A 27,563-nucleotide genomic window follows, 5' to 3' on the forward strand; every position below is an offset into this window, starting at 1 on the left:
GGAGCAGTAGAGAGCAGTATGGAGCACTATAAAGCAGTATGGAGCAGTAGAGAGCAGTATGGAGCAGTATGGAGCAGTATAAAGCAGTATGGAGCAGTATGGAGCAGTATAAAGCAGTATGGAGCAGTATAAAGCAGTATGGAGCAGTAGAGAGCAGTATGGAGCAGTATAAAGCAGTAGAGAGCAGTATGGAGCACTATAAAGCAGTATGGAGCAGTAGAGAGCATTATGGAGCAGTATGGAGCACTATAAAGCAGTATGGAGCAGTAGAGAGCAGTATGGAGCAGTATAAAGCAGTATGGAGCAGTATGGAGCAGTAGAGAGCAGTATGGAGCACTATAAAGCAGTATGGAGCACTATAAAGCAGTATGGAGCTGTAGAGAGCAGTATGGAGCAGTATAAAGCAGTATGGAGCACTATAAAGCAGTATGGAGCAGTATAAAGCAGTATGGAGCAGTATGGAGCAGTAGAGAGCAGTATGGAGCAGTATAAGCAGTATAAAGCAGTATGGAGCAGTATAAAGCAGTATGGAGCAGTATAAAGCAGTATGGAGCAGTATGGAGCAGTATAAAGCAGTAGAGAGCAGTATGGAGCAGTACAAAGCAGTATGGAGCAGTATAAAGCAGTATGGAGCAGTATGGAGCAGTATAAGCAGTAGAGAGCAGTATAAAGCAATATAAAGCAGTATGGAGCAGTATAAGCAGTATAAAGCAGTATGGAGCAGTAGAGAGCAGTATGGAGCAGTATAAGCAGTATAAAGCAGTATGGAGCAGTAGAGAGCAGTATAAAGCAGTATGGAGCAGTATGGAGCAGTAGATAGCAATATAAAGCAGTAGAGAGCAGTATGGAGCAGTATAAAGCAGTATGGAGCAGTATGGAGCAGTATAAAGTAACATAAAGCAGTATAAAGCAGCTTAAATCAGTATAAAGCAGTTTAAAGCAGTATAGAGCAGTATAAAGCAGTATAAAGCAGTATAAAGCAGTATAAAGCAGTATAGAGCAGTATATAGCAGTATAAAGCAGTATAAAGCAGTTTAAATCAGTATAAAGCAGTTTAAATCAGCATAAAGCAGTATAAGGGGATTAGAGCAGTCTTTACCTGGTGGGGCGACTCTGTCCTGGTAGGTGGGTTTGTAGTTACTAAGGGTTAGCAGCAGGGCCTGGATGGTCCCGATGAAAATCCCAGCCAAGCATCCATAGAAGATCAGGTAGAACAACAAGATTTTAACTGTGGAGAGAAAGAGAAGGGGTTTTAATTACAAATGGACATATACTGTACATTAGTAGTATATTATGTACTGATGTGCATGTAGTCTATTAGCAGATCACAATGAATGGGTGAATGGGTGAATGGGTAAATGGGTGAATGGGTGAATGGGTGAATGGGTTAATGGGTGAATGGGTAGATGGGTGAATGGGTGAATGGGTAGATGGGTGAATGGGTGAATGGGTGAATGGGTGAATGGGTAAATGGGTGAATGGGTAAATGGGTGAATGGGTAAATGGGTAAATGGGTGAATGGGTAAATGGGTAAATGGGTGAATGGGTGAATGGGTGACGTAGATCTCGAGGTGACTGACATTATTACTCCAGCGTTCCCCAACATCCTGATATAGATTCATCCTACCAGCTCCCCTTGAACATTTTGACTAAATTGATTCTAACTGGATATTCCAGTCTGAGAATACGGTGCTTTCAGGAAAGCTTCCCTCACAGGGAGAAACTCTCCAGGAAAACCAGCCAGGCAGAAACTCTCCAGGAAAACCAGCCAGGGAGAAACTCTCCAGGAAAACCACCCAGGGAGAAACTCTCCAGGAAAACCAGCCAGGGAGAAACTCTCCAGGAAAACCACCCAGGGAGAAACTCTCCAGGAAAACCAGCCAGGGAGAAACTCTCCAGGAAAACCATCCAGGGAGAAACGCCCCAGGGAAACCTCCCAGGGAGAAACTCTCCAGGAAAACCACCCAGGGAGAAACTCCCCATGAAAACCACCCACTCTCCAGGAAAACCACCCAGGGAGAAACTCTCCAGGAAAACCACCCAGGGAGAAACTCTCCAGGAAAACCACCCAGGGAGAAACTCCCCAGGAAAACCACCCACTCTCCAGGAAAACCACCCAGGGAGAAACTCTCCAGGAAAACCACCATTAGACATCTGACCGACAGGCTGCCAAATGGAAGACGTCTGGGTTTTACAGGCTGCTGAACGGAAGACGTCTGGGTTTTACAGGCTGCTGAATGGAAGACGTCTAGGTTTTACAGGCTGCTGAACGGAAGACGTCTGGGTTTTACAGGCTGCTGAATGGAAGACGTCTAGGTTTTACAGGCTGCTGAACGGAAGACGTCTGGGTTTTACAGGCTGCTGAACGGAAGACGTCTGGGTTTTACAGGCTGCTGAATGGAAGACGTCTGGGTTTTACAGGCTGCTGAACGGAAGACGTCTGGGTTTTACAGGCTGCTGAATGGAAGACGTCTAGGTTTTACAGGCTGCTGAATGGAGGACGTCTGGGTTTTACAGGCTGCTGAATGGAAGACGTCTGGGTTTTACAGGCTGCCAAACGGAAGACGTCTGGGTTTTACAGGCTGTTGAACGGAAGACGTCTGGGTTTTACAGGCTGCCAAACGGAAGACGTCTGGGTTTTACAGGCTGCTGAATGGAAGACGTCTGGGTTTTACAGGCTGCTGAACGGAAGACGTCTGGGTTTTAAAGGGCTGAGTAACTCGTGAGTAGGAATGTGCTGGGTATTGTTGTGGCTTAGCTAGCTATAATTCAAATAATAATCAAAATATAGGAAAATCAAGTTTGATATTATGTGCTTTAACCATAGATATTGCGTTATTATCGGGTTAGAGGGCTATTTATTCAATCTAATTAAATCGAATTATTAAATCTAGGCCGTCATTGTAAATACGAATTTGTTCTTAACTGACTTGCCTAGTTAAATAAAGTTTTTTTTAAACTATATAAACTCAGCAAAAAAAGAAACATCCCTTTTTCAGGACCCTGTCTTTCAAAGATAATTTGTAAAAATCCAAATAACTTCACAGATCTTTATTGTAAAGGGTTTAAACACTGTTTCCCATGCTTGTTCAATGAACCATAAACAATTAATGAACATGCACCTGTGGAACGGTCGTTAAGACACTAACAGCTTACAGACGGTAGGCAATTAAGGTCACAGTTATGAAAACTTAGGACACTAACGAGGCATTTCTACTGACTCTGAAAAACACCAAAAGAAAGATGCCCAGGGTCCCTGCTCATCTACGTGAACGTGCCTTAGGCATGCTGCAAGGAGGCATGAGGACTGCCAATGTGGCCAGGACAATAAATTGCAATGTCCGTACTGAGACGCCTAAGGCAGCGCTACAGGGAGACAGGATGGACAGCTGATCGTCCTCGCAGTGGCAGACCACGTGTAACAACAAATGTCCGCAATAGGCTGAGAGAGGCTGGACTGAGGGCTTGTAGGCCTGTTGTGAGGCAGATCCTCACCAGACATCACCGGCAACAACGTCGTCTACGGGCACAAACCCACCGTCGCTGGACCAAGCAGGACTGGTACTGACTCACTGACGAGTCGCGGTTTTGTCTCACCAGGTGTGCCGGTCAGATTCATGTTTATCATCTAAGAAATGAGCGTTACACTGGGACCTGTTGGATCGGAGGGTGAGGGCTAGGACCATTCCCCCCTGGGACCTGTTGGATCGGAGGGTGAGGGCTAGGACCATTCCCCCCTGGGACCTGTTGGATCGGAGGGTGAGGGCTAGGACCATTCCCCCCAGAAATGTCTGGGACCTGTTGGATCGGAGGGTGAGGGCTAGGGCCATTCCCCCCAGAATTGTCTGGGACCTGTTGGATCGGAGAGTGAGGGCTAGGGCCATTCCCCCCAGAAATGTCTGGGACCTGTTGGATCGGAGGGTGAGGGCTAGGGCCATTCCCCCCATAAATGTCTGGGACCTGTTGGATCGGAGGGTAAGGGCTAGGGCCATTCCCCCCAGAAATGTCTGGGACCTGTTGGATCGGAGGGTGAGGGCTAGGGCCATTCCCCCCAGAAATGTCTGGGACCTGTTGGATCGGAGGGTGAGGGCTAGGGCCATTCCCCACTGGGACCTGTTGGATCGGAGGGTGAGGGCTAGGGCCATTCCCCCTAGAAATGTCCAGGAACTTTCAGGTGACTTGGTGGAAGAGTGGGGTAACATCTCACAGCAAGAACTGGCAAATCTGGTGCAGTCCATGAGGAGATGCACTGCAGTACTTAATGCAGCTGGTGACCACTCCAGATACTGACTGTTACTTTTGATTTTAAGCCCCCCCCCTTTGTTCAGGGACACATTCTTCCATTTCTGTTCGTCACATGTCTGTGGTACTTGTTCAGTTTATGTCTCAGTTCTTGAATCTTGTTATGTTCATACAAATACACTGCTCAAAAAAATAAAGGGAACACTTAAACAACACAATGTAACTCTAAGTCAATCACACTTCTGTGAAATCAAACTGTCCACTTAGGAAGCAACACTGATTGACAATAAATTTCACATGCTGTTGTGCAAATGGAATAGACAAAAGGTGGAAATTATAGGCAATTAGTAAGACACCCCCCAAAACAGGAGTGATTCTGCAGGTGGTGACCACAGACCACTTCTCAGTTCCTATGCTTCCTGGCTGATGTTTTGGTCACTTTTGAATGCTGGCGGTGCTCTCACTCTAGTGGTAGCATGAGACGGAGTCTACAACCCACACAAGTGGCTCAGGTAGTGCAGCTCATCCAGGATGGCACATCAATGCGACCTGTGGCAAAAAGGTTTGCTGTGTCTGTCAGCGTAGTGTCCAGAGCATGCAGGCGCTACCAGGAGACAGGCCATGACATCAGGAGACGTGGAGGAGGCCGTAGGAGGGCAACTTACTGTGTCCTCCTATGCCACCCAGCTCAGTAACTAACAAACATGTCGAAAATAAATAACTTTCCAAATGGCTGCAAAAACAAACCAAACATCTGCTTATCTAAAGAAAACGTATGCTGTCATTACAAATGCTTATGATCCAATACGAGAAGTAATTCACCATTTATTTCATTTCAAAAACAGTCTAAATCCCTGTAAGAGGCACAAGACTGTTAATCTTCCTGGAACTCGAGCTTTCTCTGAATTCACTGTAAACTTCAGTGCAACCTTCACCGTGAATTGAATTCTTACTCTGCTGTTAATGCCAGGATAGAAACAGAGCCTTTTGATAGTACTTAACAACTACTAAAGCACATTTACTACCCTACTAGAACACACTACTAAACAGAGCCTGTTGATAGTACTTAACAACTACTAAAGCACATTTACTACCCTACTAGAACACACTACTAAACAGAGCCTGTTGATAGTACTTAACAACTACTAAAGCACATTTACTACCCTACTAGAACACACTACTAGACCATTTACATATTGTTCACCTAGTCAGCTCGGAGATTCGAACCAGCAACCTTTCGGTTACTGCCCCAATCATCTTAACTGCTAGGCTACGTGCATTTCCACACTTCACTACCCTACTAAAGTACACTTCCCCACACATATACTACTAAAGCGTACTTCACTACTTTTCTTTTCTTCTCCACTCTACCTCTACACTTCCCTAATCTAACTCTCCACTTCTCTACTCTAACTCTACACTCCCTCTACACTTCTCCACTCTACCTCTACACTTCTCCACTCTACCTCTACACTTCTCTACTCTACCTCTACACTTCTCCACTCTACCTCTACACTTCTCTACACTTCTCTACTCCACCCCTACACTTCTCCACTCTACCTCTACACTTCTCCACTCTACCTCTACACTTCTCTACACTTCTCTACACTTCTCTACTCCACCCCTACACTTCTCCACTTCTCCACTCTACCTCTACACTTCTCTACACTTCTCCACTCTCCCTCTACACTTCTCCACTCTCCCTCTACACTTCTCTACTCCACCCCTACACTTCTCCACTTCTCCACTCTACCTCTACACTTCTCTACTCTACCTCTACACTTCTCTACACTTCTCCACTCTACACTTCTCTACTCTCCCTCTACACTTCTCTACTCCACCCCTACACTTCTCCACTCTACCTCTACACTTCTCTACTCTACCTCTACACTTCTCCACTCTCCACTTCTCCACTTCGCTCTGGATAAGAGCGTCTGCTAAATGACTTAAATGTAAAATGTAAATGTACTCTCCCTCTACACTTCTCCACTCTCCCTCTACACTTCTCTACTTCACCCCTACACTTCTCCACTCTCCCTCTACACTTCTCCACTCTACCTCTACACTTCTCTACTCTCCACTTCTCCACTCTACACTTCTCTACATTCCCTCTACACTTCTCCACTCTACCTCTACACTTCTCTACTCTCCCTCTACACTTCTCTACTCCACCTCTACACTTCTATACTCTAAAGCTACACTTCTCTACTCTAAAGCTACACTTCTCTAACTCTAAATAAGCTTTGTGTTGACCTGAATCTCGTTGACCTCTCGTGATGCAATAATAACGGAGGGCAACAACACTATCAGTCACTCTGGGTCTTTGTCAACGGTTACCAGTCTCTCTCCTCTGTCAGCCTCATTTACAAACATCCCTAAACTCACACCTCCCCTCCCCTCCCCCGCCACCAACACAGCCGGCAGGCAGAGACAGGTGTGTCTAGACAAGCAGGCAAGTAGAGACAGGTGTGGGCCGTGGGGCTAGGCAGACAGGCAAGCAGAGACAGGTGTGGCCAGAGAAGTTCATTTCTTTCCCTGCTTGTAAAGGTGACCGTAGTAAATCAACCCATGTTTTCAGTAGTTAATAACTGTTTAGCCATGTCGAGGTGTAGATAACTACTGAAACAATTTTTTTTTTTAGGCAACAGATTTACCTCATTTTCACTTTAAACATCCTTTTTGGGGTTTAATAGGATAAATGACACATTCTGTCAACATCTGACGACAGACTGATCTGATCTTGCAATTTTGTATTCGATGACATTTCATATTTAGATATATGATCACTGTTCACAAAGTAGTTTGGAGACTACTTTTTCAAAGTAACTTTAGTTACAAAATATTATTTTACTCAAGGGTAGCTTTAGTGTAGCTTACCTTCTTCTTCCAGTGTGAAGTAATTGATAGCTTGGTAAACTAGATTTTCAGAGTAGCTTCCGCAACACTGATTACAACACTAAACAGTGACTAAACAATCTTCAGGAAAAAACATTTCATATTGTGTTGTGTGTTGTGTGTGTGTGTGTGTGTGTGTGTGTGTTGTGTGTGTGTGTGTGTGTGTTGTGTGTGTGTGTTGTGTGTGTGTGTGTGTGTGTGTGTGTGTTGTGTGTGTGTGTGGGTGTGTGTGTGTGTGTGTGTGTGTGTGTGTGTGTGTGTGTGTGTGTGTGTGTGTGGTGTGTGTGTGTGTGTGTGTGTGTGTGTGTGTGTGTGTGTGTGTGTGTGTGTGTGTGTGTGTGTGTGTGTGTGTGTGTGTGTGTGTGTGTGTGTGTGTGTGTGTGTGTTGTGTGTTGTGTGTGTGTGTGTGTGTGTGTGTGTGTTGTGTGTGTGTTGTGTGTTGTGTGTGTGTGTGTGTGTGTTGTGTGTTGTGTGTGTGTGTGTGTGTGTGTGTGTGTGTTGTGTGTGTGTGTGTTGTGTGTGTGTGTGTGTGTGTGTTGTGTGTGTGTGAGTGTGTGTGTTGTGTGAGAGCTGCAATCAAATCACATTTAAGGTGACTGTAGGGACAATTTTGTTTTTAACATGTATTTTTACTTAACTAGGCAAGTCAGTTAAGAACAAATTCTCCAGCCAAACCTGGGCCAATTGTGAGCCGCCCTGTGGGGACTCCCAATCTCGGGCCAGTTGTGATACAGCCTGGAATCGAACCAGGGACTGTAGTGATGCCTCTAGCACTGAGATGCAGTGACTTAGACTGCTGTGATACAGCCTGGAGTCAAACCAGGGTCTGTAGTGATGCCTCTAGCACTGAGATGCAGTGCCTTAGACCGCTGTGATACAGCCTGGAGTCAAACCAGGGTCTGTAGTGATGCCTATAGCACTGAGATGCAGTGACTTAGACCGCTGCGCCACTCGGGAACCTGAAGTCTATTCATTTATTAGTCTCTCAACTCCATGCTTTTCTTCCACAGCCACGACCAAATCAAATCACATTTTATTTGTCACATACACATGGTTAGCAGGTGTATGTGTTCACCAGGGTGAACTGCTCACGGTGAATTACTAAATTCAGACCATTATCTCTGTCTGTCTTGTACAAGGTGAGCCTTATCAAGTGTTAAACATCTACATTTTCTTTATAAAACTCTACTAGTTGAATTGGCCAATAGGAGACTTGTTGAATACCTTCCTTGTGATAACCCTCTCTCTCTCTCTCAGCTTGGTCTATGTCCCTCCCCCAGAGCAGCGGGCGGGGAAGACAGACATGGCTTCCTGTTGTGAATGGACAACCCAGACATTTCTCAAGGCAGGCAGCACAGAGATTGATGAGATGATCCGTATTGAACGTTTAAGGCGTAATGTACGTTTAAGGCGTAATGGTAAAAGGGGGTATTACACTGTCATTGGTTACAAGAGTCACCAAAGTAGAGAACCGTTTCTTTGACGATGATCAATTGTGATTTGATGCAAAAAAATGAAATGGTGCCATTCAGCCAGCCCAGTCATATATACTATATATATATATATATATATATATATATATAGTCTGAGCCAGACTCGCCGAAGGTTTATCCATGCGTCATAACCATGCGTCATAACCACATCGATAATACAGCGGGGGTAGTTTATGTAGACTATGCAAACACAGCGTACACGCCAGAAAACCTTTGCCTTTCAAAACGTAGACCATTTAATCGAGCTTCTGAATTCAATAAAACCATTCCGAGATGAGCAACAGTTGCGAGAGATAAAGCAAAACTTTTCAGTAACAAGCACCATCTGCGGTGGCAGGAATCAGGAAACGGACAACCGTTGTCCCCGTCACCCACTAGAGCTCGTAGTCTAAATCTGTATTGTTCTCCGGTTGTGAAATCATACCGTAATAATCGCCCTTCTGGCAGCCTACAAAAGCAAACGGTAGCCTTTGTGAACTCGAGGAATTGAATTAGCAACCGATTGTTAGCAGTAGCTGCCTGCTAAAAGAAACTTTTCCACCGGGCCCTTAGAGAGCATGTGAGTCGCCGGCTTCCTCCTCCTATTTCGAAAAAGCGACGAGATAAAACGAAATGTTGACAACAAAAAAACGACCTACTGAAACAAGTCTCCCGCTCGAATATCGAGCGAAACGGTAACAATGTAAAGTCGATGACACCGCGTTACACTGTTACAAGCTCACCGGCAGAGCAGCAAAGTCGCTTATTGCTAAATCAATGCCCATTGTTCCCCACATTTCCATGAGATGATCTCTCTTGTCCAGAACAATGACAGCGGGTTCAGGCTAAAAGGACTGATCACCTTGACTAACCTTGAACTATGATGCCTATGAAACATTAAGTATCAGGATAAAACACCTAATGACCGAGGTTATGGATGTTCCCCTGTCATTTGGAACATTATTTTGTTCACAGAGAAAGAAACTAGTTCATATTCATCAACTTTATCACTTGTATCTAGGCTAACTATGTGACACCAGAAACAAGCATGCCATTTTGGCAAGTCGACCCCCATGTTAGTTGCAATCCAACACTCCGGAATCCCACCATAGAATGTCAATTAGCTAGCTATGTCCTTCAAAATGACCTCCTTGGCAAATGACACGGAGAGAGAGACTCTTGTTTTCACTAACGTATACATGATCGATCCGGTTTAGTCTAATAACGAATAGAGACATAATTAACGTTCACTGGACCGAAAAGCATATATGAAATATATGAAAACGACATTTTAGACGGTCCGGATTTTTTCGTTACGTTTATTGTAATCTTATTCCATCAATGGGTTTGTAAGGTTATTTTACAGATTAGTTTATAGCCTATTTCACAGTTAATTCATTGAATGTGTTTTTTCGTGTACTTTTCCATTGAAAGTGAAAGTCACGATGCTACAAGTCAAATCCAACTGGCTCTTTATTTTGTCAATCAAGAAAATGGGGGAAAGAGTCTGGAACCCTCCGTGCCGTTACAATATTCAGAGGAATAAACGGAGACCAGGAAACAACAGAGCTCGGACACGTATCATTCTTTATCCTCGAGTTAATATCCCTCTGTCTCCCCCCCAAAAAGTAGCTTATTACGGATGTATGTACTTACACCAACTGCCACCCGTGCGTCCTAGAAATTCCTTCCTTTCCGAATTCCACAGAAAGCTCTTCCATCCACCGTCTCCATCTTTATTTGCCGACATATTTTTTTTGCTTTATAATTTCACTTTTCAATTAAGGTGCTCTAATGGGCTTAAGGTACCAGATTCCCAAACGATCCCCTGTACAGAATAGTAAAGGACAGCGTCGTACCCGGGCTCTCCCTATTGTACCGCGCACAATTTATCTCTTACGGTAACCGACTCCGCCCGCAAACTCTTGTAATAAGTTACCTACAAAGAGAAGGCGGGGAGGGCTAACTCTCTGGCAAATCACAAACAGTCATCGTTTTGCGTAAGAATCGTATGCAGGGGGGGGGCGACTGCTGTGTCGACTGCCCCATGAAAAGAGGGTAGGCAGGCGATTCAAAACGACATCGTGACAACACTAATTGTAGAATTCTAAAACTACAATATAATTCGAATTCTATTGTGATGTCATAAGCACTGCGACATTCTATGATCATTCTTGGAGTTCTATTTTGACATCACGCGTTAAAAGTGCTTTTTTTGCAGGAGTTAACTTTTTTGGCATTTATTTGACCAGGCTGGCACATTGGGGTCTATAAAGACCTGATTTACAAGGGAGAGCTCTGACTTACATGGCTTTAGAAATCCTGGGAAATGGGCTGACATAGTGCTTTCAGAAAGTATTTATACCCCTTGACTTATTCAACATTTTGTTGTGTCACAGCCTGAATTCAAAACGGATTAAATATATTTTTTAAACATCACCCATCTATACACAATAGCCCATAATGACAAAGTGAAAACATGTTTTTGGAATTGTTTGCAAATGTATTGAAAATTAAATACAGAAATATCTAATTTACATAAGTATTCACACCCCTCAGTAAATACATGTTAGCATTACCTTTGGCAGCGATTACAGCTGTGAGTCTTTCTGTGTACTTCTCTAAGAGCTTTGCTCAACTGGATTGTACAATATTTGCACATTATTCTTTAAAACATTCTTCAAGCTCTGTTAAGTTAGTTTTTGTACATAGCTAGACAGTCATTTTCAAGTCTTGCCATATATTTTCAAACCAATTTAAATCAAAACTGTAACTACTTCACTCAGGAACAGTCACTGTTGTCTTGGTAACCAACTCCAGTGTATATGTGGCCTTGTGTTTTGGATTGTTGTCCTGCTGAAAGGTGAATTAGTCTCCCAGTGTGTGTACATGGTGATCTTAGGCTTGTGTGTGGCTGCTCGGCCATGGAAACCCATTTCATTAAGCTCCCGACGAACTCTTCTTGTGCTCACGTTGTTTCCAGAGGCAGTTTGGAACTCGGTAGTGAGTGTTTGCAACCGATGGACAGACGATTTTTACACACTACGTGCTTCAGCACTCGACGGTCCAGTTCTGTGAGCATGTGTGGCTTACCACTTCGCGGCTGAGCCGTTGTTGCTCCTAGACGTTTCCATTTCATTTTAACAGCACTTACAGTTGACCGGGGGGCAGCTCTAGCAGGGAAGAGTTTTGACTAACTGACTTGTTGTCATCCTATGACGGTGCCACGTTGAAAGTCACTGAGCTCTTCAGTACGGCCATTCAATCAATCATATGTATTTATAAAGCCTGTTTTACATCAGCAGATTTTTTTGTGGGGACTATCTGTTTTTCCATGTATGAATCTATTAATCAATGTGTTTCCATGGGCTAATAGCTGTAAGGCCAAATTCAATGTTTCATCAAATCATTTAAAATACATATTTTTGATACCTACAGCGGTTCTACAATTCTAAATCAAATAGCTAAATGATCCTTGGTATGACCGTCTTAAAACAATTCCACATGACCATCTTAAAACAATTCCACGTGTTAGCTTAGTAGAATCCAGCCCCGGACACTCAGACTCTAGGGAGATATTATTAAGAAGGCGTAGAGCAACGGTTTAGATGTAATGGGTAAAGGGGTTTTCACTTGTGGCCTATGCTAAACACTTAAATATAACCAATCAATTGTCCTTCAGCCATATGGTACAATATGGCTTAAAATATCACCCCATTCGAACAGGGCATTACAACTACCATGGCTATTATGAAAAATCCTTTCTGATGACTGATCACTGGCATGAAAATAATTGGTTAGCCAGTACATTAGAACCACGTCCTATAGTAGGTTATCCAGTACATTAGACCCACCTCCTATAGTAGGTTAGCCAGTACATTAGAACCACCTCCTATAGTAGGTTATCCAGTACATTAGAACCACGTCCTATAGTAGGTTATCCAGTACATTAGAACCACATCCTATAGTAGGTTATCCAGTACATTAGACTCACATAACCTAGTTCCTTTCCGCGGAGTTGAGACGATGGGGACAGGAAGGCACAGCGATGAAGCCTTTTGGTCCTGGACAGACCGCTGGGACAGGACGGCCCCCCGACTTCCACGACGGAAGCGTCGACCTTAAGCACAAACGGACGGTGACCAGATGGATGAGGATGGGGGCTGTAATGAGCAAATGCCCTGTCAACAGCTGGGGACCATATCAACGGTACCTTGGGTGAGTGCAGAGAGGGGAGCCGCCAGGGTGCTGTATCCCCGAATGAAATGGCGGTCGGAATTAGCAAACCCCAGGAACCGTTGTATCTGCACCCTGGATGTGGGTTGGGGCCAATCCACCACCACCCTCATCTTTTCAGGATCCATCTGGACATTCCCTTCAGCGATGACGTATCCCAGAAAGGAGATAGTGGAGCGGTGAAAATTGCACCTCTCTGCTTTCACAAACATCTGATTCTCCAGGAGGCGCTGAAGGTCTTGTCGGACATGGAGAACATGTTCTTGGGCAGAACGAGAGAAAACCACGATGTCGTCGAGGTAGAAAAACACAAAACGATTCAACATGTCCCGGAGCACATCGTTTACCAGCGCCTGGAAAACAGCGGGAGCGTTGGCGAGCCCAAACGGCATGACCAGGTACTCATAGTGTCCACTGGCAGTGTTGAAGGCTGTCTTCCACTCGTCTCCCTCGCGTATCCGAACAAGGTGGTAGACATTCCGAAGGTCCAGCTTGGTAAAGATGATAGCCCCCTGGAGAGGTTTGAAAGCAGAGGAGAGGAGTGGCAGGGGGTAACAATTCTTACCCGTGAAGTCCTTGAAGACCCGGTAGTCGATACATGGACGCAAGGTCTTATCCTTCTTCTCCACAAAGAAGAACCCTGCGCCCACAGGGGAGACAGAAGAGTGAACACGCACACCACAAGGGTGACAGAAGAGTGAATGCTTCCGGCATCCAGAGAGTCCTCGATGTACTCCTCTATGGCCTTGGTCTCAGGGCCAGACAGGGAATATATCCGGCCTCGAGGCGGTGTAGTGCCCGGGAGGAGGTCAATAGCGCAATCGTAGGGACGATGCGGAGGAAGAGAGGTAGCACGAGCCTTGCTGAAAAACTCCAGGAGGTCATGATACTCTGCAGGAACGGCAGAGAAATTCAGAGGCTGTACTTAAACCTGGAGGAGGACGTTCCGGGGGAGGCTGCGCCGCCTTAAGGCAATGTGAGTGGCAAAACGGGCTCCAACCCAGGATTGAACCGTGGTCCAGTCAACAACGGGATTGTGCTTCTGGAGCCATGAGAATCCCAAAACATGACGTGTGGAGATTCAATAAGGAGAAGCTGTATGGACTCACTGTGATTGCCTGATACCCGCAGGTTAATGGGAACTGTGCTGTGCATGACTCTGCCAATGTAGCGACCATCCAGTGCTCTGGCGTCCATGGGAAGGGAGAGGAGTTGTATGGGGATATCTAGCTCAGATACCAGGGTAGCATCTATAAAACTCTCATCTGCCCCAGAGGCGATGAGCACCCGGAAAGACTTCACCCCACAGCAGGATAACAAAAAAGGGAGTTAGAAAAGTCCCAGTCTGGCCCACCAGCGTACTCGTTCCTACTGATGAGCCTGCTCTTTTGACTGGGCAGGTGGTTATACAATGCCCAGCAGCACCCCAATACAGACAAAAGTTGGAGCTCACCCTTTGTGAACATTCCTTAGGCGATAATCTAGTTCTGCCCAGTTGAATAGGCTCCAGAGTAAACGAGTCACCCGTTGCTGATGATTCCCGAGGGAACTCGGGTGGCTTCAGCTCCTCTTGGACATGCAGAAGTCGGGGACTCCCGGACTTCTTAGGAGGTGAGAAGGTAGCAGCGGATGAACGAGTGTGACCGAGACCTGACCTCCTTTCACTCCTGCGTTCCCGTAGATGCCCATCAATCCCAATGGTTAGGGCAATGAGGGGATTGAGGTCCAAAGATAACTCCCGAGCTGCGAGGTCATCTTTTATCTCCTCCGACAGTCAGTGAAGGAAAGTATTGAATAGGGACTCCAGATTCCAGGCGGCCAACGTGTGAAAATCTACCGCGTAGTCTGCCACACTTAACGTAATCCAAGTCGTTTTCGGGATGCTTCTCTCCCGGATACCGGAGAATCGAACACCTTCCTCACCTCTGCCATGAAATCATCCAGATGACGACAAATGGCGGATTGTTGCTGCCAAACTGCCGTCGCCCAGGAGAGCGCCCTCCCATACATTAGCATAATCAGATACACTATCTTAGACCGATCCGAAGGGAACGAAGATGGCTGCAGCTCAAAAACGAGGGAGCACTGAGAAATAAAACGCCCGGCAGGTTCCAGGATCCCCAGAATATCGCTCAGGAAGAGGTAAGCGGGGTTCTCGGGGAGCCGGGGTAGGCTGTACCGACCCATCACTGGTAGGGGGGTTACTGAGCGACTGGGAGGTCTCTGTTGTGGTATGCTGCCTGTAAGATAATCCACCAAATTGATCCAGTAACGTCTTGAACCCCTGGTCGTGGCGTTCCGTCAGAGAACGGAGCTCTTCCATAAGGTTCTGGAGTAACTCCTTATGTCTTTCAATGGTGGCTCCATGCAGAGAGACAGTGTTGCAGAACTGGTCCGAGCCTGCTGCGTCAGTCATGGCCAGTTCGTACAATAACGACACAGGGAGAGACCCAGATGCTGACACAGGAGACAGATGGTTCGAGTCTCTGATATTTATTGAACAACAAGGGGCAGGCAAGAGGCAGGTCGAGGACAGGCAAAAGTTCATAAATCAGGTCAGAGTTCCAAACGGTACAGGGCGGCAGGCAGGCTCGAGGTCAGGGCAGGCTGAATGGTCAGGCTAGCTGGCTAGTGTCAGGGCAGGCAAGAGGTCAGAAGCGGGAGGACTAGAAAAACAGAGACTAGGAAAAAACAGTAGCTCGGAAAATCCCGCTGGTAAGCTTGACAAGACAAGACGAACTGGCAACATACAAATCGAGAACACAGAAATCAATACACTGGGAATGATGGGGAAGATGGGTGACACCTGGAAGGGGTTGGACACATTCACAATGACAGATCAGGGTGTGACACCCACCCTGGTCGGTAATTCAACCATGCTTACTACAAGTTTCGATAGCTGGCCACTAGACTAACTTACCGATCTAAAAATGTTTCGCTCACATGCGCTAATTGAGTGACTGCTTATGCAGAAGCAAATTTCGAAAATTAACCTTGTGTATTCTAGTATTATAACTCTCAACAGTAAGTTGAGACCCCGACTGAGTCGCAAAAACTCAATAGTGTTGATGTCTTTACTATTATTCTACAATGTAGAAAATAGTAAAACGAAAGAAAAAACCCTTGAATGAGTAGGTGTGTCTGAACTTTTGACCTGTAGTGTATATTTTTTTTTTTTAATTTTACCTTTATTTAACTAGTCAAGTCAGTTAAGAACAAATTCTTATTTTCAATGACAGCCTAGGAACAGTGGGTTAACTACCTTGTTCAGGTGCAGAACAACCCTAACCCTAACCCTAACCAGCTCAGGGGATTCGATCTAGCAACCTTTTGGTTACTAGTCCAATGCTCTAACCACTAGGCTACGCCGCCACCCCGATATATATCTACGACATGACTATCTTTCATTCCTCTTCAACTCTGAGCGACGAGATGTCTGAGAAAGAGTTAATTATCATGATTTGACTATTTTGTTTATTAACAATGAATAATAATTTAGTTACTAATGACCAATTGAGGTGGATGTATTGTAGATCACAGAGGTCGTTTTTACAGAGGTAGTGGTAGTAGTACTGGTAGAGCTGTCATTTAGAGGAAACCAGTGGTGAGAAGTAAGAATAAGGGTGACCTTCGACTCTCTGTCTTTCCTCCAAACAGAAGACCAGTGGGTTCTTTTGGTAGTATACAGCTCACACTGTTCACTCTCTCTCTCTCACATGCACACATGCACACACACACTCACGCACGCACGCACGCACGCACGCACGCACACACACACACACACACACACACACACACACACAAACACACGCACGCACGCACGCACGCACGCACACACACACACACACACACACACACACACACGCACGCACACACACACACACACACACACGCACCTGATAAAGATCTCTGAGGCCTCTTATACAACCTCTGTCCTCTACTGCACAGTCAGGGAACAAAGTGTGACTTCCGTCAGTAATATTCAATCCACACACTACTGGTCACCTAATTGATGTGTTGAAACACTCACTGCCGAACAAACCGCTATGTACCAGCTCCTCCAATGACTAGCTGACGTTTCAGGTTGCTATGCCGGTACAAAGTTTGCTGAGTTTTTCATCCAATCATTAATAAGTTTCAGTTAATGTTTGAATGTAAAAGGCCAATAGCTTAATATAGAACGCCTGTCCCTAAAAAGCAACTTCTCATTTTGAAAACGGCCTGATATGAGTATGAAAGTGGCATTGATATGAGTCAGAAACATTTATTCTAGGGTCAAAATTGACTACAAAAGTGTAAACAGAATTTATTTATTCATAAAGTCTGTCTCGTCCAAAACTGAGCTTTGCGAGATGATAGGGGAAAAAAAATGTATGCCAAGGAATGAAGAGTAACAGTTTTCCTTGGTTTGTTTCAACACTGCCCATATGGTTGGCAACACCAAAGTAATCAATTCAGAGCACAGCTCCAAGTGACCAGATCGTAATGCCCAAGGTCAATTTGGTTTGACATTCAATATCTCTTTGGGGATAGTTAGGGACCATCAGTAAATTACACAACGTACACGGGACAATCTTTTTAAATGTCAATAGCTCCAAATTTCAATGACTTTAAAACCTCAAAACAACTATAAATTGTAGAAATTCATATAAAAATATTAAAAGCATTTAATGAGAAAACTAAAAGATGTGCAACATAAAAACATTATCTCATTTACATTGGGTAATTTATTGACTAGCCCCAGAGCTAGGCTATCCAAAGTCAAACCAATTTTGCCACGGTCGGGATGAAGCTAATTTTCAAAATAAGTTCGCTAAAGCCCTTTTTACATCAGTAGATGTCACAAAGTGCTATACAGAAACCCAGCCTAAAACCCCACATAGCAAGCAATACACAAGACCTGTTAAGATTTGTGTGAGGGTGAGTGACTGTAATTGTGTACTGTTCTGTGAAAGTACAAACGCTTGCCACGTGCGAACACACAAGAGACACCCACATTAAACTCTCGTTTGCCTTCAGACATGGCCGCTGCAGTCACGTTCTCTCTCTCTCACTGTCTCGTCCTCTCTCTATTTTACTCTCTCTCTGTCTCTCTCTGTCTCTGTCTCTGAAACTCTCTCTCTCTCTCTCTCTCTCTCTCTCTCTCTCTCTCTCTCTCTCTCTCTCTCTCTCTCTCTCTCTCTCTCTCTCTCTCTCTCTCTCTCTCTCTCTCTCTCTCTCTCTCTCTCTCTCTCTCTCTCTCTCTCTCTCTGTCTCTGTCTCTGTCTCTCTCTCTCTCTCTCTCTCTCTCTCTGTCTCTCTCTCGCTCTCTCTCTCTCTCTCGCGCTCTTTCTCTCTGTCTGTCTCTGTAACTCTCTCTTTCTGTCTCTCTCTTTCTGTCTCTCTCTCTCTGTCTCTCTCTGTCTCTGTAACTCTCTGTCTCTCTCTCTCTCTCTCTCTCTGTCTCTCTCTCTCTCTCTCTCTCAATTCAATTCAATTCAATTTGCTTTATTGGCATGACGTAACAATGTACATATTGCCAAAGCTTATTTACAATATAAAAATGAGAATCAAAATGGTCAACGGGACAACAGTAACAACAATAACTAAGTGTCAAAATAACCATACATTCAACAATAACAATAAACATACAGTAGAGTACATGTGCAGGTTGATTGGTCTGTCAGACACTGTCCCTCAACTTATGGCAGGCAGCAATGTAGTGCGCTGCCAACCCACAGCTCTCTGCGTCCTCCCCCAACAGGACGGGTAGCCTATCCTCATCAGAGAGGTCTTTGAAACCTTGAATAAGAGTTTCAAATTTGGGGAAATGACACTCTCTAATTGTTTTATATTTTTGACATTTTGTCAGGAAATGCAGCTCCGTCTCAAGTTCTGCTGTTGTGCAGTGGTTGCACAGCCTTTCCTCTACAGGGAGCCAGGTTTTCCTGTGTCTACCCTTCTCAATCTCTCTCTCTGTCTCTCTCTCTCTCTCTCCCTGTAACTCTCTCTCGCTCTTTCTGTCTCTGTCTCTGAAACTCTCTCTCTCTCTCAATTTAAATTGATTTATTGGCATGGGAAACACATGTTTACATTGCCAAAGCAAGTGAACTAGATAACAAACAAAAGTGAAATTAACCAAAAAATGAACAGTAGACATTACACATTAAACAGGAATAGACATTTCAAATGTCATATGATGGCTGTGTAATCTGTTTTGTAATGATGTACAAATAGTTAAACTACAAAAGGGAAAATAAAATACATAAATATGGGTTGTATTTACAATGGTGTTTGTTCTTCACTGGTTGCCCTTTTCTTGTGGCAACAGGTCATAAATATTGCTGCTGTGATGGCACACTGTGGAATTTCACCTAGTAGATATGGGAGTTTATCAAAATTGGATTTGTTTTCAAATTCTTTGTGGATCTGTGTGATCTGAGGGAAATATGTGTCTCTAATATGGTCATACATTTGGCAGGAGGTTAGGAAGTGCAGCTCAGTTTCCACCTCATTTTGTGGGCAGTGAGCACATAGCCTGTCTTCTCTTGAGAGCCAGGTCTGCCTACGGTGGCCTTTCTCAATAGCAAGGCTATGCTCACTGAGTCTGTACATAGTCAAAGCTTTCCTTAAGTTTGGGTCAGTCACAGTGGTCAGGTATTCTGCCACTGTATACTCTCTGTTTAGGGCCAAATAGCATTCTAGTTTGCTCTGTGTTTTTGTTAATTCTTTCCAATGCGTCAAGTAATTATCTTTTTGTTTTCTCATGATTTGGTTGGGTCTAATTGTGCTGTTGTCCTGGGGCTCTGTGGGGTGTGTTTGTGTTTGTGATCAGAGCCCCAGGACCAGCTTGTTTAGGGGACTCTTCTCCAGGTTCATCTCTCTGTAGGTGATGGCTTTGTTATGGAAGGTTTGTGAATTGCTTCCTTTTAGGTGGTTGTAGAATTGAATGTCTCTTTTCTGGATTTTGATAATTAGCGGGTATCGGCCTAATTCTGCTCTGCATGTATTATTTGGTGTTCTACGTTGTACACTGAGAATATTTTTGCAGAATTCTGCATGCAGAGTCTCAATTTGATGTTTATCCCATTTTGTGAAATCTTGGTTGGTGAGCGGACCCCAGACCTCACAACCATAAAGGGCAATGGGCTCTATGACTGATTCAAGTATTTTTAGCCAGATCCTAATTGGTATGTTGAATTTTATGTTCCTTTTGATGGCATAGAAGGCCCTTCTTGCCTTGTCTCTCAGATCGTTCACAGCTTTGTGGAAGTTACCTGTGGTGCTGATGTTTAGGCCGAGGTATGTATAGTTTTTGTGTGCTCGGTGTCGAGATGGAATTTGTATTCGTGTGTAACGGCGGTCCTCCTCCTCTTCATCTTCGGAAGAGGAGGAGTATTGAGGGAACCAAGGCGCAGCGTAGTGAAATGACATTTTTATTAACGAAAAAACACGAACTTGAATAAACTAACAAAAATAACAAACGGTGTAGACAAACCTAGACGACGAACTCACATAAAACAAGAAGAACGCACGAATAGGACATTTAGACTACACAAACCGAACAAACCGTACACAGTCCCGTATGGTGCAAACAATTACACAGACACGGAAGACAATCACCCACCACAAACACTGTGACAACGCCTACCTAAATATGACTCTTAATTAGAGGAACGCCAAACACCTGCCTCTAATTAAGAGCCATACCAGGCAACCCAAAACCAACACAGAAACAGAAAACATAGAATGCCCACCCAACCTCACGTCCTGACCAACTAACACACATAACAAACTAACATAAATAGGTCAGGAACGTGACATCGTGGTCCTGGCAACTGGCATTATTTGGTCTTTTACGTTGTACCCAAGTTGTCACGCCCTGGCCTTAGTATTCTTTGTTATCTTTATTATTTTAGTTAGGTCAGGGTGTGACATGGGGAAGGTATGTGTTCTGTCTCGTCTTGGGTGGTTATATGGTAAAGGGGGTGTTGGGTTTAGTGTATGGGGTTGTGTTTAGTGAATGTGTCTAGGTATGTCTATGGTTGCCTGAGTGGTTCTCAATCAGAGACAGCTGTCTTTCATTTGTCTCTGATTGGGAGCCATATTTAAGGCAGCCATAGGCATTATGCGTTTGTGGGTAATTGTCTATGTAGAACGTTTGTAGCTTTTGTATTTGCACTTACGTTTGTAGCTTTGTTATAAGTGTTCGTTTCGTGTTTTCTCTCTTCTCATAAAAGAGAATGTATTTTTCACACGCTGCGTTTTGGTCCTCTCTCTCACTGCAAGACGATCGTGACACAAGGATATTTTTGCAGAATTTTGCATGTGGAGTCTCAATTTCGTGTGTGCCCCATTTTGTAAATTCTTGGTTAGAGTATGCTGTTAATGATAATGCAGAGGATTTCCCCAAGTTTGCCATTGACGCATATCCCACGGTAGTTATTTGGGGTCAAATTTGTCTCCACTTTTGTGGATCGGGGTGATCAGTCCTTGGTTCCAAACATTGGGGAAGATGCCAGAGCTGAGGATGATGTTAAAGAGTTTAAGTATAGCCAATTGGAATTTGTGGTCTGTATATTTGATCATTTCATTGAGGATACCATCAACACTACAGGTCTTATTGGGTTGAAGGGTTTGTATTGTGTCCTGCAGTTCGTTCAATGTAATTGGAGAATCCACTGGGTTCCGGTAGTCTTTAATAGTTGATTCTAAGATTTGTATTTGATCATGTATATGTTTTTGCTGTTTGTTCTTTGTTTTAGAGCCAAAAAAAAAAAAATGGGGAAGTGGTTTATCTCCATTAGATTCCATGGATTCTTCGATTACATTGAGCTGATTTCTGACGTGCTGTTCCTTTGTCCGTAGTGTATTTCTGTATTGTCTTAGTGATTCACCATAGTGAAGGCATGGACTCAGGTTTTCTGGGTCTCTATGGTTTTGATTGGATATTGGTCTCTCAATTTCTTTCTTAGTTTTTTGCATTCTTCATCAAATCATTTGTAATTGTTTTTTCATTTTCTTAGGTTGTCTGCTTGAAATTGTTTCATTTGATGGGTATGCTGAAAGGTAAATATACTGTTTAGGCTTTCTACTCTCTCTCTCTACTAAATTCAATTTGCTTTATTGGCATGTGTACATATTGCCAAAGCTTATTTTGGCTATTTACAATATAAAAATGAGAATCAATATTGTCAACGGGACAACAGTAACAACAATAACCAAGTGTCAAAATAACCAAACATTAACAATAAGTATAGAGGACATGTGCAGGTTGATTGGTCTGTCAGACACTGTCCCTCAACTTATGGCAGGCAGCAATGTAGTGCGCTGCCAACCCACAGCTCTCTGCTCTCTCTCTCTCTCTCTCTCTCTCTCTCTCTTTCTACACTCTCTCTCTCTCTCTCTTTCTACCCTCTCTCTTATTCTGCTCTCTCTCTCTTTCTACTCTCTGTCTCTCTCTCTCTCTCTCTTTCTACCCTCTCTCTCTTTCTACCCTCTCTCTCTTTCTACCCTCTCTCTCTTTCTACCCTCTCTCTCTTTCTACCCTCTCTCTCTCTTTCTACTCTCTCTCTCTCTTTTCTCACGTCTTTTACGAGATCATTCTGTTTTCACAGAGAGGGGAAGGCTGATGAAATGTGTTTGTTTTGCAGTCATTCTTTATTACCAGGGTATCAGATCCATAGCTTCTCATTAACTCTGTTTGAAGATAGCCCCCTAGGTGAATTAGACTATAGTTCCTCAAAAGATCACGCTGCCTGTCATAAGAATGTCACATAAACGGATGTTTTATAAAGCCTCTAATGCCCTCTCTTTGTAAACAGTATAGGATATTGGATATTTCATAAATGAAAAATAAACGTCCAATCACCTTGCGTGTTTGTTATTGCTCTGTTTCCATTGGCTACAGAACGGAAAAAAAATTCAAAACCTCCTGTGTGAACCTCCTGTGTGTGAACGCTCTTAATCATATAATTACATATATAATCCCTATGAATTCCATAGGATCTCTGTTGGCGTAGTCATAGTCCCCCGTCACAGTTTCAGCCACTCATCTCTGCCTTGGCAAAATGTCAGTGTTCTCGTCGAAACCGCATCGCATATTTGAGCGTAGGTTATACCACCCGTTGTCAAGTCCATTCCGTGGTGCCGTAGCCCACAGTTTTCTGGACGTTTTGTTTTCATTATTGTGATAGATTCCCGTTTTACCAGTACGCCGTTACCCCCCCCCCCCCCCCCCCCGCGCTATTTATTACCGGACTGTACCACTTTAATATCAGCCCTTTGTTAAAGTGAAAGCTGATCTTGAACCTATGGGTTTATTTAATAACAAATCTTAAGATTTGACAGATACACACATTGTTTATTCAGACACCGCTAGTAACAGGTGAAACAGGGGATGTGTAGACCTAGTCATTCTGAGAGGTTTATTCAGACACCACTAGTAACAGGTGAAACGGGAGACAAACAGGGGATGTTTAGGTCTGTAGGCCTAGTCATTCTGAGAGGTTTATTCAGACACCACTAGTAACAGGTGAAACAGGGGATGTGTAGGCCTAGTCATTCTGAGAGGTTTATTCAGACACCACTAGTAACAGGTGAAACAGGGGATGTGTAGGCCTAGTCATTCTGAGAGGTTTATTCAGACACCACTAGTAACAGGTGAAACAGGGGATGTGTAGACCTAGTCATTCTGAGAGGTTTATTCAGACACCACTAGTAACAGGTGAAACAGAGGACAGACAGGGGATGTGAGGCCTAGTCATTCTGAGAGGTTTATTCAGACACCACTAGTAACAGGTGAAACAGGGGATGTGAGGCCTAGACATTCTGAGAGGGGGAGTGGAGTACGTGCATCGTTATTGGCTCTCAGCAAGTTTCACCAACGTTGGAAAATATAAACTCTGTTATTATTTCACAGAAAAAAACCTTTGGGATATTATTCCCATGTCTTGTTTCTTTCTCTAGCAGCCAATGGGCTTGTTGTACTCTCATAAACAACGGGGTGTCTTTACCCAGATCAAAATCTGGAGGTGTCGTAAATGGTACCCTGCTTCCTATTTAGTGCACTATATAGGGCTTTAATAGTGCACTATATAGGGCTTTTATACTGTACTATATAGGGCTTTTATAGTGCACTATATAGGGAATAGGGTGCCATTTGTGACACAATCCAAGTCCTCCCAGGGAAAAGTAAAGGTCTCCATGAACAATATGGTAATAATATGGTAATAATATGGTAATCAACGGTGCTTTGAGTAAACTCTTAATTTGAAAAGATCTAAAAGATGCTCAGTATTCTCTACAACATCAATGTCATGTGACCACCAAGACCAGACCAACACACTAATAATGTCATGTGACCACCAAGACCAGACCAACACACTAATAATGTCATGTGACCACCAAGACCAGACCAACACACTAATAATGTCATGTGACCACCAAGACCAGACCAACACACTAATAATGTCATGTGACCACCAAGACCAGACCAACACACTAATAATGTCATGTGACCACCAAGACCAGACCAACACACTAATAATGTCATGTGATCACCAAGACCAGACCGACACACTAATAATGTCATGTGATCACCAAGACCAGACCAACACCCTAATAATGTCATCTGACCAGACCAAGACCAGACCAAAACACTAATAATGTCATCTGACCAGACCAAGACCAGAGCAAAACCCTAATAATGTCATGTGATCACCAAGACCAGACCAAAACCCTAATAATGTCATGTGACCACCAAGACCAGACCAACACACTAATAATGTCATGTGATCACCAAGACCAGACCAAAACACTAATAATGTCGTCTGATTATCTAGACCAGACCAAAACACTAATAATGTCATCTGACCAGACCAAGACCAGACCAAAACACTAATAATGTCATCTGACCAGACCAAGACCAGACCAAAACACTAATAATGTCGTCTGATTATCTAGACCAGACCAAAACACTAATAATGTCATCTGATTATCTAGACCAGACCAAAACACTAATAATGTCATCTGATTATCTAGACCAGACCAAAACACTAATAATGTCATCTGACCACCAAGACCAGACCAACACACTAATAATGTCATGTGACCACCAAGACCAGACCAACACACTAATAATGTCATGTGACCACCAAGACCAGACCAACACACTAATAATGTCATGTGACCACCAAGACCAGACCAACACACTAATAATGTCATGTGACCACCAAGACCAGACCAACACACTAATAATGTCATGTGACATGTTAGTTTAGTGTGACATGTTAGTTTAGTGTGATATGTTAGTTTAGTGGGACATGTTAGTTTAGTGGGACATGTTAGTTTAGTGGGACATGTTAGTTTAGTGTGACATGTTAGTTTAGTGTGACATGTTAGTTTAGTGTGATATGTTAGTTTAGTGGGACATGTTAGTTTAGTGTGATATGTTAGTTTAGTGTGACATGTTAGTTTAGTGTGATATGTTAGTTTAGTGTGATATGTTAGTTTAGTGTGATATGTTAGTTTAGTGTGATATGTTAGTTTAGTGTGACATGTTAGTTTAGTGTGACATGTTAGTTTAGTGGGACATGTTAGTTTAGTGGGACATGTTAGTTTAGTGGGACATGTTAGTTTAGTGGGACATGTTAGTTTAGTGGGACATGTTAGTTTAGTGTGATATGTTAGTTTAGTGGGACATGCTAGTTTAGTGGGACATGTTAGTTTAGTGTGATATGTTAGTTTAGTGTGACATGTTAGTTTAGTGTGATATGTTAGTTTAGTGGGACATGTTAGTTTAGTGTGATATGTTAGTTTAGTGGGACATGTTAGTTTAGTGTGATATGTTAGTTTAGTGGGACATGTTAGTTTAGTGGGACATGTTAGTTTAGTGGGACATGTTAGTTTAGTGTGATATGTTAGTTTAGTGGGACATGTTAGTTTAGTGTGATATGTTAGTTTAGTGGGACATGCTAGTTTAGTGGGACATGTTAGTTTAGTGTGATATGTTAGTTTAGTGTGACATGTTAGTTTAGTGTGATATGTTAGTTTAGTGGGACATGTTAGTTTAGTGTGATATGTTAGTTTAGTGGGACATGTTAGTTTAGTGTGATATGTTAGTTTAGTGGGACATGTTAGTTTAGTGGGACATGTTAGTTTAGTGGGACATGTTAGTTTAGTGTGATATGTTAGTTTAGTGGGACATGTTAGTTTAGTGGGACATGTTAGTTTAGTGTGATATGTTAGTTTAGTGGGACATGTTAGTTTAGTGTGATATGTTAGTTTAGTGTGACATGTTAGTTTAGTGTGACATGTTAGTTTAGTGGGACATGTTAGTTTAGTGGGACATGTTAGTTTAGTGTCACATGTTAGTTTAGTGTGACATGTTAGTTTAGTGTGATATGTTAGTTTAGTGGGACATGTTAGTTTAGTGGGACATGTTAGTTTAGTGTCACATGTTAGTTTAGTGTGATATGTTAGTTTAGTGTGATATGTTAGTTTAGTGGGACATGTTAGTTTAGTGTGATATGTTAGTTTAGTGTGACATGTTAGTTTAGTGTGACATGTTAGTTTAGTGTGACATGTTAGTTTAGTGGGACATGTTAGTTTAGTGTCACATGTTAGTTTAGTGTGACATGTTAGTTTAGTGTGACATGTTAGTTTAGTGTGATATGTTAGTTTAGTGGGACATGTTAGTTTAGTGTGATATGTTAGTTTAGTGTGACATGTTAGTTTAGTGTGATATGTTAGTTTAGTGGGACATGTTAGTTTAGTGGGACATGTTAGTTTAGTGTGATATGTTAGTTTAGTGGGACATGTTAGTTTAGTGTGATATGTTAGTTTAGTGTGACATGTTAGTTTAGTGTGATATGTTAGTTTAATGTGCTCATTTGACATTTTCAGGGGACTCGTTTCTTGGTGTTTTTCACCTCTCAGTGTTTTGTATCAGTCTATTTCCAATTGGCATTCTCTTGTCCATCCTCTGGCATTTCCTTTGCTTATTTTAAGTTTCAGGGAACTATTTCCTGTGTTTTTAGAAATATTTTGATATGATTTGGCCCAGCTTTCCTAGCTGAGCTCAGTTCCCTTCTTCAAGAACCTGGACAAATGGTCTAATGACAAGCGTAGTCATCCGTAACGACGTCCGCTTCCCCAAGAAACATTCATCGTTGACGTTTAGACTGAAAAGAGACTAAATGTAAAATGCGAGATCAGCACACGACTGCGGGGTTCAAAAGGTATTTCATTATATCAATGTGTTACACCCTATCCAGTTTGTCTCAGCTGCAGTACGGGAAGGTTAGGTTACGATCAGGTCGAGGAACTGAGGCAGACGTGCACTGTCCCAGGGGCTGAGGCACACACTGAGGCAATGAGGCGCCAAGGCAGACGTGCACTGTCCCAGGGGCTGAGGCACACACTGAGGCAATGAGGCGCCAAGGCAGACGTGCACTGTCCCAGGGGCTGAGGCACACACTGAGGCAATGAGGCGCCAAGGCAGACGTGCACTGTCCCAGGGGCTGAGGCACACACTGAGGCAATGAGGCGCCAAGGCAGACGTGCACTGTCCCAGGGGCTGAGGCACACACTGAGGCAATGAGGCGCCAAGGCAGACGTGCACTGTCCCCGGGGCCTCCTAGGCAGCGCCTCCTCAGCTCACACAGGGCTTTCCGTCAGGTTAATTAGGCTCAGCACGGATCCCTTTGATCCGCTGTGAAATCCTCTTGTAATGGCCCC

The 27,563-nt window shown here is 43.6% G+C and overlaps 1 protein-coding gene across 1 annotated transcript in view; it reads right to left on the minus strand.

The window, feature by feature from the left end:
* The window catches only part of LOC129869454 (sodium/potassium-transporting ATPase subunit beta-233-like), a 50,078-nt gene extending 39,542 nt beyond the window's left edge, over window positions 1-10,536 (minus strand). Inside the window, exons 1-2 of the mRNA XM_055943888.1 lie at window positions 10,266-10,536; window positions 1,100-1,228 (exon numbers count right to left, since the gene is read on the minus strand). Of these exons, the coding sequence (XP_055799863.1) occupies window positions 1,100-1,228; window positions 10,266-10,359 (223 nt within the window). The 5' untranslated portion in view covers window positions 10,360-10,536. The remainder of the gene's footprint in view (window positions 1-1,099; window positions 1,229-10,265) is intronic.
* Between the last annotated feature and the right edge of the window lie 17,027 nt (window positions 10,537-27,563).

This window comes from Salvelinus fontinalis, chromosome 14 (genome assembly GCF_029448725.1).
Source record: "Salvelinus fontinalis isolate EN_2023a chromosome 14, ASM2944872v1, whole genome shotgun sequence".
NCBI classification, from domain to species: domain Eukaryota; kingdom Metazoa; phylum Chordata; class Actinopteri; order Salmoniformes; family Salmonidae; genus Salvelinus; species Salvelinus fontinalis.